Here is a 14,094-nt window from a genome sequence, read left to right as displayed (position 1 = left end):
TCAAAAAATTTCAAAAAATTGCGAAAAAATTTTTATTCCCGATTTTGATGAAATTCGATACATAAGGTAATTTTGACCCAAAAAATTCAAAAATCGCGTTTATTTAACAGTTGGATGAGTAGTTTCCGAGATATAGCTTCAAATCACTTCAAAATGAGCAATATCTCAAAAACTAATCGCCTAATCGTAAAATTAATACGATTTTGGTAATTTTTGGGTCAAAATGACCCTATAAACCGAATTTTATCGAAATCGGAGAGATACATTTTTTTTCGTTTTTTTCGATTTTTTTTAAGGGGTACCCCTTCAAAAAATTTCAAAAAATTGCGAAAAAATTTTTATTCCCGATTTTGATGAAATTCGATACATAAGGTAATTTTGACCCGAAAAATTCAAAAATCGCGTTTATTTAACAGTTAGATGAATAGTTTCCGATATATTGCCAGAAATCACTTTGAAATGAGCGATATCTTGAAAACTAATCTCTCGATCGTATAACGAATACGATTTTTGTAATTTTTGGGTCAAAATTACCCTATAAACTGAATTTGATCGAAATCAGAAATATAAATTTGTTTTCGATTTTTTTAAGGGATGCCTCCTAAAAAGTTCGTCTGCGAGGTTCTGATCAAATCAAATCTCGAAATCGAGAGATTAAAACCAAGACCATAGTGATCTTGGCGATTGTATCTTAGTGTTCTTGCATGAGTTGAATCTTGATTTCAATCTTGGGTTAGCAAAAATAATCCCAGTCTTCAAAAAAAGTTACAAGCCTTGGTCTTGCACAAATGAGTTTTTACTTTGGTCAGCTAGGTCACGGTCTTATAAACTTGGGTCTTGGTCTTGAATAAAATTCATATAGATAGGGTCTTGAAAAGTTTGCAAAGCCAAGAACACAGATTTAAAAAATTAAAAAAATTTGTATCTTGAAGTTCTTGAGATAAAATTTGTACTTTGAGGTAGGTATGGAATTTTTTTGAAATTAATTCTTCCTTCAAAGTTATCCCTAGGGAACTCTTTTATTTGTACATTTAAAACTTAACAAGATATGCAATGTGTAATACTGATACGCATAAGAATTGCATATGTGCTGAAAACTAATTTAAACTTTTACCCGTAAAAATATATACCATGAAAAAATTTGTACTTAAGGAACATTTTCTTTAGAAGGAAAAATTTGTACTATATTTAAATGTGGCGAACGGAAAAAACTTGAATCACAAAGTCCCAACATGAAAACATAACGAAAATCAAATTTTTTTGTAAAATGTGTTGATTTTCATTTGGAAACAATCGTAAACCCTTTGGCACATCCAATAGACTAATTTTCCATTAAAATTGAATGATTTTTTTTTTAAATTTTATATTTTTATCGAGGTAATAATAATTTTTTTATACTCAAAAAAATGGTGTTTTCACTTCTCTCTAAAATATAACAATACTGGAAAAACACAGTCAAGTTTTTTTGTTTTTCAAAAAAAGAAAGAAAAAAACAAAAAAGGAAAATCAATCGTTACAAAAAATATTACAAAACATAACACATCATTTAATAAAAGGGAATATTTTTTGCAACGAGACTACAGTGGCGTGCACAGAGTTTTTAGACAGGGTAGGCAAAAATTTTTAAAAGCTACTATATAATCAAAAATACTGCTTGTTGGTTTGAGTTAATCGTCATGGTGAGAGTAAATAATGATCTAGGTATTTGGCCTGGTAATGTATCACGACTATTGCAGGAGCTGTCACAGTGATGACGAGTAGGAGACAATGTCTCATCTTCTCTGTCACTACCCAGCTCTTGTCATGAGGAGATGGACTTACATGAACCAGCCTCTCTTTGACGACCTCTCCGACCTAAAGTCAGTCGACGTCAAAGCCCTCCTGCTGTTCTTAAACAGCTTCAAATGATTCATGGAGTAGTGGCCTGGGATGGGCCAAAACTTTTACGGTATCACAACAGATCCTATGGTCTAAGTGTGTCCCACCTCAGGACAGCCACTCTAACCTAACCTAACTACAAATATCCAAAGATTGGCCGGTCTTTAAAGATAAGAATTAAATAATAGCAGTAAAAAGATGGTGGTGAGAGTATTTTCCAAAGGCTTCTGAGTGTTTTTCAGATTGTTTTATTGTTGGAAAATAGTAGTCAAGGGAAACAAAACAACCGATTTAGGGTTTGCTACCTGCTGTGGCTTTATTTTTAGTTTATATGAATTGCAAATCTGGTGTACAACGACCTATCACTCGTTTTTTGTCATTGTTAGTTTTGAAATCGCAGAATTTTTTTTTCTATACACCTTCTGAACAAGTTTTGGCAGTGAATATTATCCATTTTTCTCTATTATCAACGTTAAACAAACAATCCAAAACAATCAATATTCGACTCGACTCAGAATAAAAGCAATAATGCTAAATCGTTATGAATTATGAAGATCAACTCACAACTGATCGATCAAATACTTGTAGTGTAGGTGTATTTTAACTACTTCGGTAAATGTCGTAATTTGTCGTGTTGTAAAAGACACTGTCTTCCTATGCGTTCTTATGTGTGGCATTTTATTGTAATTATACAAACGCACAAAGTACACGTATGACTATTAGTACACACATACATGTAAACATTTAAGACATTAATAGTTTGTGTCTTTGCCTGGCCTGGAGGCACTCAGCAGCACAATGCGAAGTTACTTAAAACTCAATGTATGCCGTATAGAATTATAGATGATACCCGTTAAGATTTTGTGTTTATTGAAAGTACTCGTAGATAAATTTGTCTAAATTATGTAGGGTAGGAAGTGTATTTCTGTCTACATTTAATGCACGCCACTGAACGAGAGGGGGTCAATATTTTTATATATTTTTTAATATTTGGAAATAGAACTTTGAAAAATTAATTTACGTATATTGATTTTCATTTTGAGGTAGTTTTCATAACGAAAAACATTTTTCATCACAAATATATAGTTTTTATATATTTTCTTTAAGGAACAAATTTTCCTAAATGCTATTTTGTGCTTGAATTTTTTTTTTTGTACTTTTAAAGGTTTTAGGTAGAACTCTCGATCAAAAAGTATGTGCGTTTTTGACTTTATGTCCGATCGAGTTTTAATCAAAGACCTATTGGAACTGAATCGATTTTTTAAAACACTAAATTTCTTTGCAACTTAACAAAAAATAATTTTTGAGCAAGCCAGTATTTTACTACCATAACACACGCGGTGAGACAAATTTTTTTGCGTAGTAGTGTTGCCACCTTTTCTAAATTTGCTAATTTTAAAATTAGTTTGCTGATGAGAAATTCTTTGCTTAAAATTGAAAATTTTTTTCAATATTTGAATTTATATGGGTACGCATAAATACGTATTTCGACTAAAATTTAGTCTTCATAGTTACATATACAGGGTGTTCTGTTATTGATAGCAGAAAATTATACAAGTAAATTAAGCCAATCAAAACAAATGGAAAAGCTCTTTACCAAATTTCGATCAGAGGCCTAATTAGGGAGTTATGGCTATGGGAAAACAGAAAGATTTTAATAATTAACCTCATTAAATTAGTAGGTGTCACTTAGATAATACAGAGGGGACTATCATAAAACAATAATTGATTGTAAATTGATTAAATTGGGTAGCGAATACTGAAAAAAATATTTTGTTGTTTAAGAATCGGACCTATTTGTTAATTTCTAGTAGGTTGAGTTTAAAGTTCAGATTTCGGTTAAATATCTTCAAAAATGTGATCCTAATTACTTGGATGAGGGTGTCTTTATCTTAAATGTGACACACTGTAAATATAAATTAAATTCAACTTTCCCCTCATAGGCTTTCATGCGTTACTTTCTGAGTTATTGGTTCAATTGATTCGAATTTGTATTTTTCCCAATAAAATCATTGAGTTATTTAAGTTCCATATGGTCTAATATTATAAATATTTTCCCCAAATTAGTGAAAAGATACTTCAGATCGAAATACGTATTTATTTAAAAGAAAAGGACGATTTCTACGAAAATCTACTTTGAATTAGCTTTTAAAAGTTAGGCTTGGTGACAACATTACTACGCTATTAAAAAAAAAAAAATATAAATAGACGGCCAAAAGTATGGAAAACTTGTCTCACTTTTGGATACCACAATTAAAAAATTTATCTAAGACATTAAAAATAATAATAGGAACTGTTTTTACTTGTTTTTTTTTTCTTGGAAAATGGTGTAATAATTATAATATTTCCCCGATTTTACAATTAAAAAATTTTTCTCCTATTTACAAAGCATATATAATATATATTTTCATTTGTTTATATATTTTGCTGTAATTAACATAGTATTAATTAAAATTTCTAAATCATTTTGTTTTGTTTTTTTATTAATTAATTTTAACGGACCTATATATTTTCACTCAGTCTTTTCCGTTAATTTTCTTTAGTAATTAGTATTTTTTTTTTGGTTTTTTCTCATTAAAAGATTTGTGATTTATAATTAAAAATTAATAAAAGAAAAAAAAACATGTTTAAATATTTTACGAATTACATATTATTTAATTTAAATAATGCGCGTCGAGCATTGCGCATGTCTCATGTATAATATAGAATTTTTTTTATATTATTATTTACGAATATCGAAAATGCATTTGTTTCCTGAAAAATGACTAGATTATATTTAAAATGAGACTAGATTTCATTTGTTATTTATTAATACACATACATATTTAAAAATCAATCTGGGGAGTGGGGGAAGATATAAATAGGTCCCGGGTTGCTTTTATTTATAAAAAAGAGCGAAAGGTATCATGGGACATCCGGTAGGAGCTATTTGTCTTTCGCTATAAATTGTGTACACTTCGCGTAAGAAAGAATAATTTAAAAAAAAATTTATTGAGGCCCTAACCATAAGACCAGGTCCTCGTTGAGACTAACATTTAGATTTGTCATTTTATGTCAAAATTTTTTTATATTTGTAAGGAAATTTTTTAATTTAAGAATATTTTGTGGTTACACCGGCATCAGTTTCTTATTATGCTTGAAACTCGAGAAATAAGTTTAATCGAGAAAAATTCTTCAAACGATACGCGTCTTACAGTTTGGGTAACAATTTTCAGCACGTTTTTTCCTAAACTGTACGGTTTGCGGAAGAATGTTTCGAACAAGTTATTTTTAGACAAAATTTGAATTTAAAATTAGCTAGAGGTGATTCTATAAAGTTTGGTTGTATGGAAATTTGAAAAACATAAAATGACGAATCCAAAATTGAAGCAATCGTACTGATATTGTCCCAGTTCAGAACTAAAAACTTAAAAACTATAAAAATTTGGCAGTTTATTTTTTTAAACACTGATACAGATATAAAAATTATACAGTTAAATATTGATATGATGTGATGACTCATGAATTTAACTATACAATTATTTAAAAAGTTCTTTTAAACACTCACGGATACGGTTGCGATACGAATAAGAATTAAATATATAACTTTATGGTTTTAAAAAATATGTATTAATAGAAATATTTTTTTAAATATAGTTTATAGTTTAGATTGTCACTTGGTGAACTTTGTAATAGGTTAACTATTTTTGTAGGCTAGGCTTTAATTTTTGTACATTTCTGGTGATATACCTGAGTTGATTATGACTAGAATTTTCTTTAAATTAATTGTATGTATACTAAAAACGCTTTAACCACAGGCAAGAACGTCGATAATAAGATATAGGAAATTGCAATATTCAAAAATCGCGTTGTTTATTTGACAGCTGGATGAGTAGTTTCCGAGATTTATCCAAAAATTACTTTGAAATTTTCCGATACCTCAAAAACTAATCGCCTAATCGTAAAATCAATACGATTTTTGTAATTTTTGAGTCAAAATGACCCTATAAACTGAATTTTATCCAAATTGGAGAGATAATTTTTTTTTCGCTTTTCTCGATTTTTTTGAAGGGGTACCCCTTCAAAAAATTGCAAAAAATCGCGAAATTTTTTTTATTCCCGATTTTGATGAAACTTGATATATTAGGTAATTTTGACCCGAAAAATTCAAAAATCGCGTTTATTTAACAGTTAGATGAGTAGTTTTCGAGATATTGCCAAAAATCACTTTGAAATGAGCGATATCTTGAAAACTAATCGCCTAATCGTAAAATTAATACGATTTTTGTAATTTTTGGGTCAAAATGACCCTATAAACTGAATTTTATCGAAATCGGAGAGATCAATTTTTTTTCATTTTTCTCGATTTTTTCTAAGGGGTACCCCTTCAAAAAATTGCAAAAAATCGCGAAATTTTTTTTATTCTCGTTTTTGATGAAACTTGATATTTAAGGTAATTTTGACCCGAAAAATTCAAAAATCGAGTTTAATTTACAGTTGGGTGAGTATTTTCCGAGATATAGCTTGAAATCACTTTAAAATGAGCAATATCTCAAAAACTAATCGTCTAATCGTAAAATTAATACGATTTTTGAAATTTTTGGGGCAAAATGACCCTATAAACTGAATTTTATCGAAATCGGAGAGATAAATTTTTTTCGTTTTTTTCGATTTTTTCCAAGGGTGCATTCTTTTGGTTTGCGTAATCTTCTCTCTCGCAAAGCTTGTCCAAATGGCCAAAATCGATTCTATGTACCATACAAATAATTTAAGGAAAAACAAAACCGTTTTTCAAAATAAAAAACGTATGTTTTTATTTTTTTTACAAGGAGTACAAAAAATTTGGTCCTGTGTTTTATTTAACAATATTAATGTACGTCCTTGAAGTTAGCAAAAAAGAAAATTTGTGTCTTTCTTCTCAATGCATTTTCGATATTAAATTTTAGAAAATTACATTTATTTATTATATTTTTTATAATTTTTACATTGAAAAATTTGATTTATATGCAAAGAACAAATAAAAAATCACAGGTGTAGCTGTTCGCCATTTTTTTTTTTAAAGACACATTAAAAATAAATGATAAATAATCCTAAGAGTTTTTTTTGACTTTTTTATGTTTTTGGCCGTTAATTTTTAAAACGATATCCATAATTAATATGCATTCAAAATATACAAATATAATTATTAATATAATATAATGTGTTTGTTTTTTAATATATTATATCCTACTTTTATTTTACTTCTTAATTAATTTTATTAAATATAATTCATTAAATATATCTACTTAATTAGATACCTGATTTCTTTAGGAACCATTGAACCGTTATATTTTTAAAATTGTTTATATATATATTTTTTTGGATTTTTTAAAAGTTTTTTAATTTATTTAATTATTAAATAAATTATCCATTATACATGTTGAATGCATTTATATTCTCAGTGACAAATGACAGTCTGAGAGTGTCTGAGGAGCATGCGTATAATGGATATTAGGAACTAGCTAAGTTGGAGTGAATTTGATTGAGGTAGTTAAGGGTGATGTCACACGTTCTCGTACAGGTAAAAATACAAGTGAAGGAACTAATCGTAATTGTATGCCCATCGTCGTTTTTTCATGATATTCCTCAATCAAAAAAGGTTGCATCATGTATTTTTTATCAACAATATCTTCGTCGTCTGAATTCTTCATTTCTAAGCCGTGACCTTGTGGTAACGCGTACGTTGTTGGAATTTGCATTTGTTGAGCCATTTCCACTAAATTATCAGTATGGAAAATGCGTCGAAGATCGTATATCTTCGGTTTGATATCATTACCATTTGTGTTTGTATCGGTATTATTATCATCCGGTTTTGTATCGGTTTCAGCGTTATTGTTATTCGCTGGCATCGAAGTATTACTACAGTTATCGGGTGGTGTTGGTGTAACGTTACTACTTGAAGACACTGTAGTTTTGAATAATTTTTGTGAGGTTATATTTGAGTGTTGTACAATTAAATGTTGTTGTAATTGTTCGCCAGTTTGATAGGATTGTGTACATATTGGACACTGGTAAATGTTTGTGTGCGAGGGTTGTCCGTGTGAGCGTTCGTGTACAAATAAAAACGCTAGGACCGGTGTAGAAAAATTACAAAATGAACAATAATATTTTTTTGAATGTAATTCATCTTGTCCAAATATATTTGATATTAAATTCTGGATACCAACTTTATCGGTATCATGTTCTAAAATCCCAATACCACTACCAGCTCCATTTGGTACTTTAATTTCGTCATGCAGTTTGAAATTTGTTGGATCATTCATTTTGGCTGCTTGTTTTTGATATAACAATTCTAATTCTTCCCATTTATCGTGTTCGGATTTACCGTGATCAGTGACTAAATGTGCTTTTAACCATTTTGTACTGCGAAAACGTCGACTACATATTGGACAAACTTCGGTAAAATGTGCGAAATATCTATGGTTTAAATCACCTAACTCGTTTGGTTTTAGCGATGCATCCGATGGAGGGGGTATTGGTTGCACTTGAAATTGTGTGGGTGCTTCAATAGGCGGCGCCGAAGCTGACGTTGGAGGTATTGTGGCAGTACTTGTTGGTGGCAGTGCCCCTCCACTGCTACTAGTTGTTGGAGGCGGTTGACTTGAATCTTCGTTTGTTTGTCTTGATTGTGGTAATGGCATTCCGTCTTCCACAATTCCATGAGTATTGTGCTTATGAACCCGTAAAAAGTATTTGCTACATAGCTCTTTGTTACAAATGTTACAGACAACGCCACCAATTTGGGCGCCATTTTCAATTTCAATACCATGCATTCTTTGCATATGAGTTTTCATGAAATATTTATTGCACAGTTCTTTGTTACAAATTTCGCAATAACTATTTGTGGGAGCTAATGATATTGAGGAGCGTCGTTCTACAGGCGCTTGAATTGTTGGAGTTGTGTTACGTGACGATGTTTGCGGGTTATAATTATCCGATGGTGTTAATCGTTCCGTGGCTGGTATGTCGCTATTTGATGGAAACATTTTTGAACTAGTTAAGGATTCTGATGGCACAACTTTTATAGATGCGGTTGGAACTGGAGTAGGAATTCCTTCATTTGAGTTTTGAGTCGGTGTGGTTATAATATTTGTTGTGTTTTGAATGCTAATTTTCTCGTCTGTGATTTTCATGTACAATTGACCATGATCGCTCATCATATGGGCTTGCAAATAAAATTTGTTCTCGAATTCTTTGCAACAGACGTTACAGCTAACAATTTGGCAAACATTAAGATTATTTAATTGTAAAATCATAGTTTGTAATTTTTTAAGATCTTCGTTAATATTTTCTTCAGTCGGTGGCTTATCGTTACTTGCCGTTTCTGAGGTATTTAACTCGTCATTTAAGTCTAGTTGACGTCCTGACGTCGACATTGGACTACTTGTGGCAGTAGACGCCGTTGGATTGTTATCACTTGGATTCTTCGCTATATGGCAAGCTTCGTAATGAGCTTTCATATATTTTTGGGCAACATGAACCCCACAAATTCCGCACATCATAATTTCAGAATCTTTCTTATCAGAATACGATTCAGAGCTGCTTGTGGTTTGTTCTGATTTAATTAAATTTAGTGGACTGGTTTGGACAGTTCGAGTATTATCAGAAGTGCTTGTGGGTGGAACACTGTTAGCATCTCTTGGAGTCGGGGGGTCATCTGGTATGGCAATACCATGCCGTTTTAATTTATGCGTTCGTAGGAAATACTTGTTACAGTACTCCTTGCAACATATTTCACAGAATGCTTCAGGATTGATGATACCCAAACCACGGGGTCGATGTATTGCCTCTCGAACTTGTTGACTAACGTTTGATTGTTGCCAACGATATTGTTGTAAGTTATCCGAATCGAAATCCGTATCTAAGAATGGTTTCAAACATTCTGGTAAGCCTTCTTGATAATAATTATTGGAGCTATTTGGACTTTGTATTTGGACAGGTGTTTCAGAATTTGAATCCGATATATTTGGATCCAAATTAGAGTTATCATCGTTTGATTGGGTATCGTCCGTAATGCCATGCACTTTCACTTTATGCCGTTTCACAAGATTCTTATTACAAAATTTTTTTTGGCATATATCACACGACGCTGTTAGTAGATTTGATGCGATTTTTGGACTTGATGTCGACTCGGATCCGATCTTTGCCGGTAGTTCTGGAATTGATTGAGGTAATGTGAGTGGTTTGATGGTGTTTGTATGATTGTTGGCGGTAACAATGCAAGCAGTAGCAGTAGTTGTCGCAGAGGTCGATGAAGATGGTCCCAAGGGGCCTGGTGTAGTCGGACCTGGACCTGGTGGACCTGATGTTTGATATTGTAAATCGTTTGGTTGCAAATCCGTGTAAATTCCATGTTTATTTGCTTTATGAGTTTTTAAAAAATATTTATTACAAAATTCCTTATTACATAATTCACAATAAGCATCTGGATTAAAAATTCTAATGCGTGGACCTTGACTCATGGGTCTGGTTAATAGTCCATGGCCGGACCCAGATTGTTGATTTGCATCCATTATACTAGGGAATTGTGTGACTACTTGTCCTGGCAATACAGGCGATTGTAACGATGATGATGGAAATGAAAATGGAACACTATGGAGTGGGGGAGGTGTACCTAACCAATCTTCAGATGTCTTACTTTGGATATCTGGTAACCATGACGGTGCTCCAAAATCAATTTTAAATAGATCCGAGTGCATATTTTGGGCTAAAGGGGGATTACTTGTAGTTGGACTGGTACTTGGACCCTCTTCACCCGTTGCCTTGAATACGTCCGGTGAGGGAGTGGTGGAATTCGCCAGAGCAGGGCTAGAAGATGAATTATGTGTTTCTAGCTTACCTTCTTGTGATGCTGTCGTGGTCGAGGTCGTGTTGTTCGCGTTCCCTTGAGCTTGTTCACTTTCATTTTCTGGGTTTGTTGTTGGTATTTTAACAGGTGTAGATTGTTTTCGACGTTTCTTCGGCGATTCACTGTCACCAGGAAAACTCAAATACGCACGATCATAGTATGAACGTTTGTTGTTCGATGCACTACGATTTGTAGTACCATTTTCGCCAGAACCAGATATATCTAACGCAAGCAATTCATTTTCACAAGATTGATGTGTGCTTGAATCCGTTTCGGTATCTGTTGCATTCTTCCCGCCACTGCTTACGGACGGCGTATACGTCATTGCAGACGCGTGCGCCATCATTTTGTTGGGCTTTCAATTGTTTGAACGTCTTCATACGATCCGATATGAATCACCTGTAATAAAGAAATAAAGAAACAGGTTTTTATCCACAACAACTCATAATATATCCAAATTTCATGTACACTGCCATGCACTTACAGGGTGCATCATAATTCACGGTCACATGAATGGTATTTTCACAATTCACATTCTCCATATATCTGACGTGATTTTTGGTTATGATATACCCTGTAAAAGTATATAAAGTGTTCTTTAATTGACCCTAGAAAACTTTACTACGAGATTAAGCTAATCAATTAAGTGCAATTTCCGAGACAAACGTTCGACTTGATGTCTCTTAATCTCGAGGTAGAGTTTTTCAGAATCAATTCTTTAACACCCTGTATAATTCAGACATTCTGTGTAATATAATGTCTAAGAATCCTTCAAAATGCCATTCATCAAGTGAACTCAAAAGTTTCTATGTAATTCTGTTAAAATCGATTTTAGTTAAACGCCTTTTGTTTCTAGTGCATAACAAAAATACTACCCACATATTTTCGGTTAGAAAATATTGCTTCTTGAATCCGAGCCGTAAAACTATTTTGTATTTCGAAAAATGATTGTAAATTAGGTTCTACCGAAAATTTGAAATGTAATCTTAGATCGGGTAAAGTTAGCACTGCATTCAGTCAAAAAATAAAGTAGAGTGCGAATTCTCAATTAAATTTAATTAGACCCAGCATAATTTGGGAAGTTATATGTGGATCAAATATGCAGGGTTGAAGTAAATTAGGTTGAGTTATTTGTAGTGTCCGACCCAAGGTCGATTTTTGGCCGAAGCCGAAGCCGATTAATCGGCTATCGCCACAACCTTCGGCCGAAGCCGAAGCCGAAGGTTTAAAAACATGATTTTAAAACTTTAATATTAAAGTTGATGTCTAGAAGTTGATTTAGAGGTTATGATCTTGAGAAATTGATCTAGAAGTCAATCTAAAGATGATGAAAAATTACCTTGAAATTTATTTCAAAATAATAACATTTAGAACAATTCGTTCAATTCCGACGTTTGCTAAGAACCTTTGGCCAAAGCTTCGAATTCGGCCTGAATTCAGGCCGAAGCCGAATGTTTGACCGAAGGTGTTTTTTTTGGCCGAAGGTGGCCGAAGCCGAAGCTTCAGTCGGACACTAGTTATTTGTATTGACTGATTTTCTTATTGGAGCATAATCGAGTTTCATACATTTACTTTATAAATGTTATCAACAGAATTAGCTTACGCTGAAAAACTTTTCTTTAGAACCGTCGACATTTAACTTTTTTTGATATACTAGTTTTTATGGCCGGGTTTTCTTTAAGTTTTTAGTGAAAAAGTCACAAAATTAGTTACTGCCAAAATTTCTCTCTAAAGAATACAATTATTTTGACAATTGATTCGTACTGATGATTGAACATTGTAGATCGAAATATAATTTACAGTCCTTGACTAAAAGGCTATGACTAATTGCAGTGTCAGCCATATTAGGGCGAACATTTTCATTGCCTACCATGATTTTAATGGTTTTTATTAAATTTTCCATTTAAGAACGATGTAAAACGTTTATAAATCTCAATATATTTGAATTATAAATGATGTATTATAGGTAAAGTTTAGGCTAGGAACTATAAATTTAACATTTAATGTAATATACATTGTAATTTGATGATAAATTAATTTTGAACTTGAATTTAATGTATATTTTATAATATACACGGTGTCTTTTTTAAGATGACATATGCTTGAATTTCGAGAAATAATGTTAATCTAGGGAAATGCGAAAAACGAAAAATGTAAGTTTCAAAGGCACACATCTTATACGGGCATCGAATTCGATCTTTTCTGACTTAATTTGATTCGAAGTTTTCTGGCTTAATTTAAACCTCACTCTGATTCATAACTGACAAACATTTGATGAACGCTTTAAATTAGAAAGTTGTTCTTTATAAATACGCAAACAATTCTTATTCTAAACTTTTTTTTGTAAGCCGAATAGTTGAGACAGTAATTCATAGAAAAAATTAAGCTTTTCTATGAAGAAATTCAACTTTTATTGGATTTTTTTTCGAAGACTGCCTAGAATTCGTAGAAAAAACTATAAGAAATAACAGTTTTTATATGAAAAAATAATTTTAAATAAATTTTTAATAAAACTTTTCAGCCCGTTTTTGCTTTAAACTGTACGGTTTGCGGATAAATGTTTCGAACAAAAAACGTTACATTGTTAATCAATAAAAAATTTCTTATTTCAAGTGTTCATCTATCTATTAACAGTTATAAAATAGAGTGAGCTTTGATCATTGAGCTTGAAAACCTAAGTCAAGTTAGATGTGAGCCTACACACCCAATACTTATTTAGTTTCAAGCATATGTCAACTTAAAAAAGCCACTCTGTACTTTGATATGAAAAAAAGCGCATGATTGTTGGTAGCCCACGAGCGCCGGATATCTTAAGACGAACCTGGCCTCATCAACATGTTTGTTTACTAATCATCCCACCATAAACATTGGCAACGTGCGTTTGGCATTTATATAGAATGTCTAGGCAAAATATGAAATAAAAAATTATTTACAAAACAATTTCCATAAAATGGCTCGACATAGTTTTTCATTTTATGGAAATTTCGAAAAAAAAAAAATAAATAAATAGATTTACCTTTTTGAGTGAATTAATTTATTTTTAAAAATAAAAAAAATTTGGGCGCACATTTAACAAAAATCACAAATCACAAACACCAAAAAAAGTTACAAAAAAAAAAAACACTCATTCAACAATAGTAAATAAACAAACATAAAAATTTTTAATTGTTGTGAAAAACAAGGAATGATTTGATTGTTGAATCATCGACGTGGAAATAAAGGTGAAAACATGATAAAACTGAATCACTCTGAACGGAGACAAGCGCTCGCTCGCTCGCACTGTTTATTATGATCGACAATGGTTGATTTCGTAGGGGGGTGAATCAAATATATATACAAGTCTATAATAA

General features: G+C 31.8%; 1 protein-coding gene across 1 annotated transcript; it reads right to left on the bottom strand.

Moving 5' to 3' along the window:
* Positions 1 to 7,358: 7,358 nt before the first annotated feature.
* LOC123303074 lies at positions 7,359 to 11,090 on the bottom strand. Its single transcript, XM_044886174.1, has 3 exons — positions 10,195 to 11,090; positions 8,542 to 10,110; positions 7,359 to 8,421 (listed from the first exon to the last, which is right to left on the bottom strand). The coding sequence occupies exons 1-3, from the start codon at positions 11,088 to 11,090 to the stop codon at positions 7,359 to 7,361; spliced, it is 3,528 nt and encodes a 1,175-aa protein (XP_044742109.1).
* Between the last annotated feature and the right edge of the window lie 3,004 nt (positions 11,091 to 14,094).

The sequence above is a fragment of the Chrysoperla carnea genome, chromosome X (assembly GCF_905475395.1).
Source record: "Chrysoperla carnea chromosome X, inChrCarn1.1, whole genome shotgun sequence".
In the NCBI taxonomy this organism is placed as follows: domain Eukaryota; kingdom Metazoa; phylum Arthropoda; class Insecta; order Neuroptera; family Chrysopidae; genus Chrysoperla; species Chrysoperla carnea.
This window is presented reverse-complemented; position numbering and strand designations above follow the sequence as displayed.

Bases quoted from the DNA above. Each gene is read 5' to 3' on its own strand.
- LOC123303074 (XM_044886174.1), bottom strand. From the start codon at position 11,090: ATGATGGCGCACGCGTCTGCAATGACGTATACGCCGTCCGTAAGCAGT. The intron at 10,111-10,194 runs ACCAGGTCCAGG...TGCTTGCATTGT, and splicing joins CAATATCAAACATCAGGTCC to TACCGCCAACAATCATACAA. The intron at 8,422-8,541 runs CGGAATGCCATT...ACCTCCAACGTC, and splicing joins ACTCATGGAATTGTGGAAGA to AGCTTCGGCGCCGCCTATTG.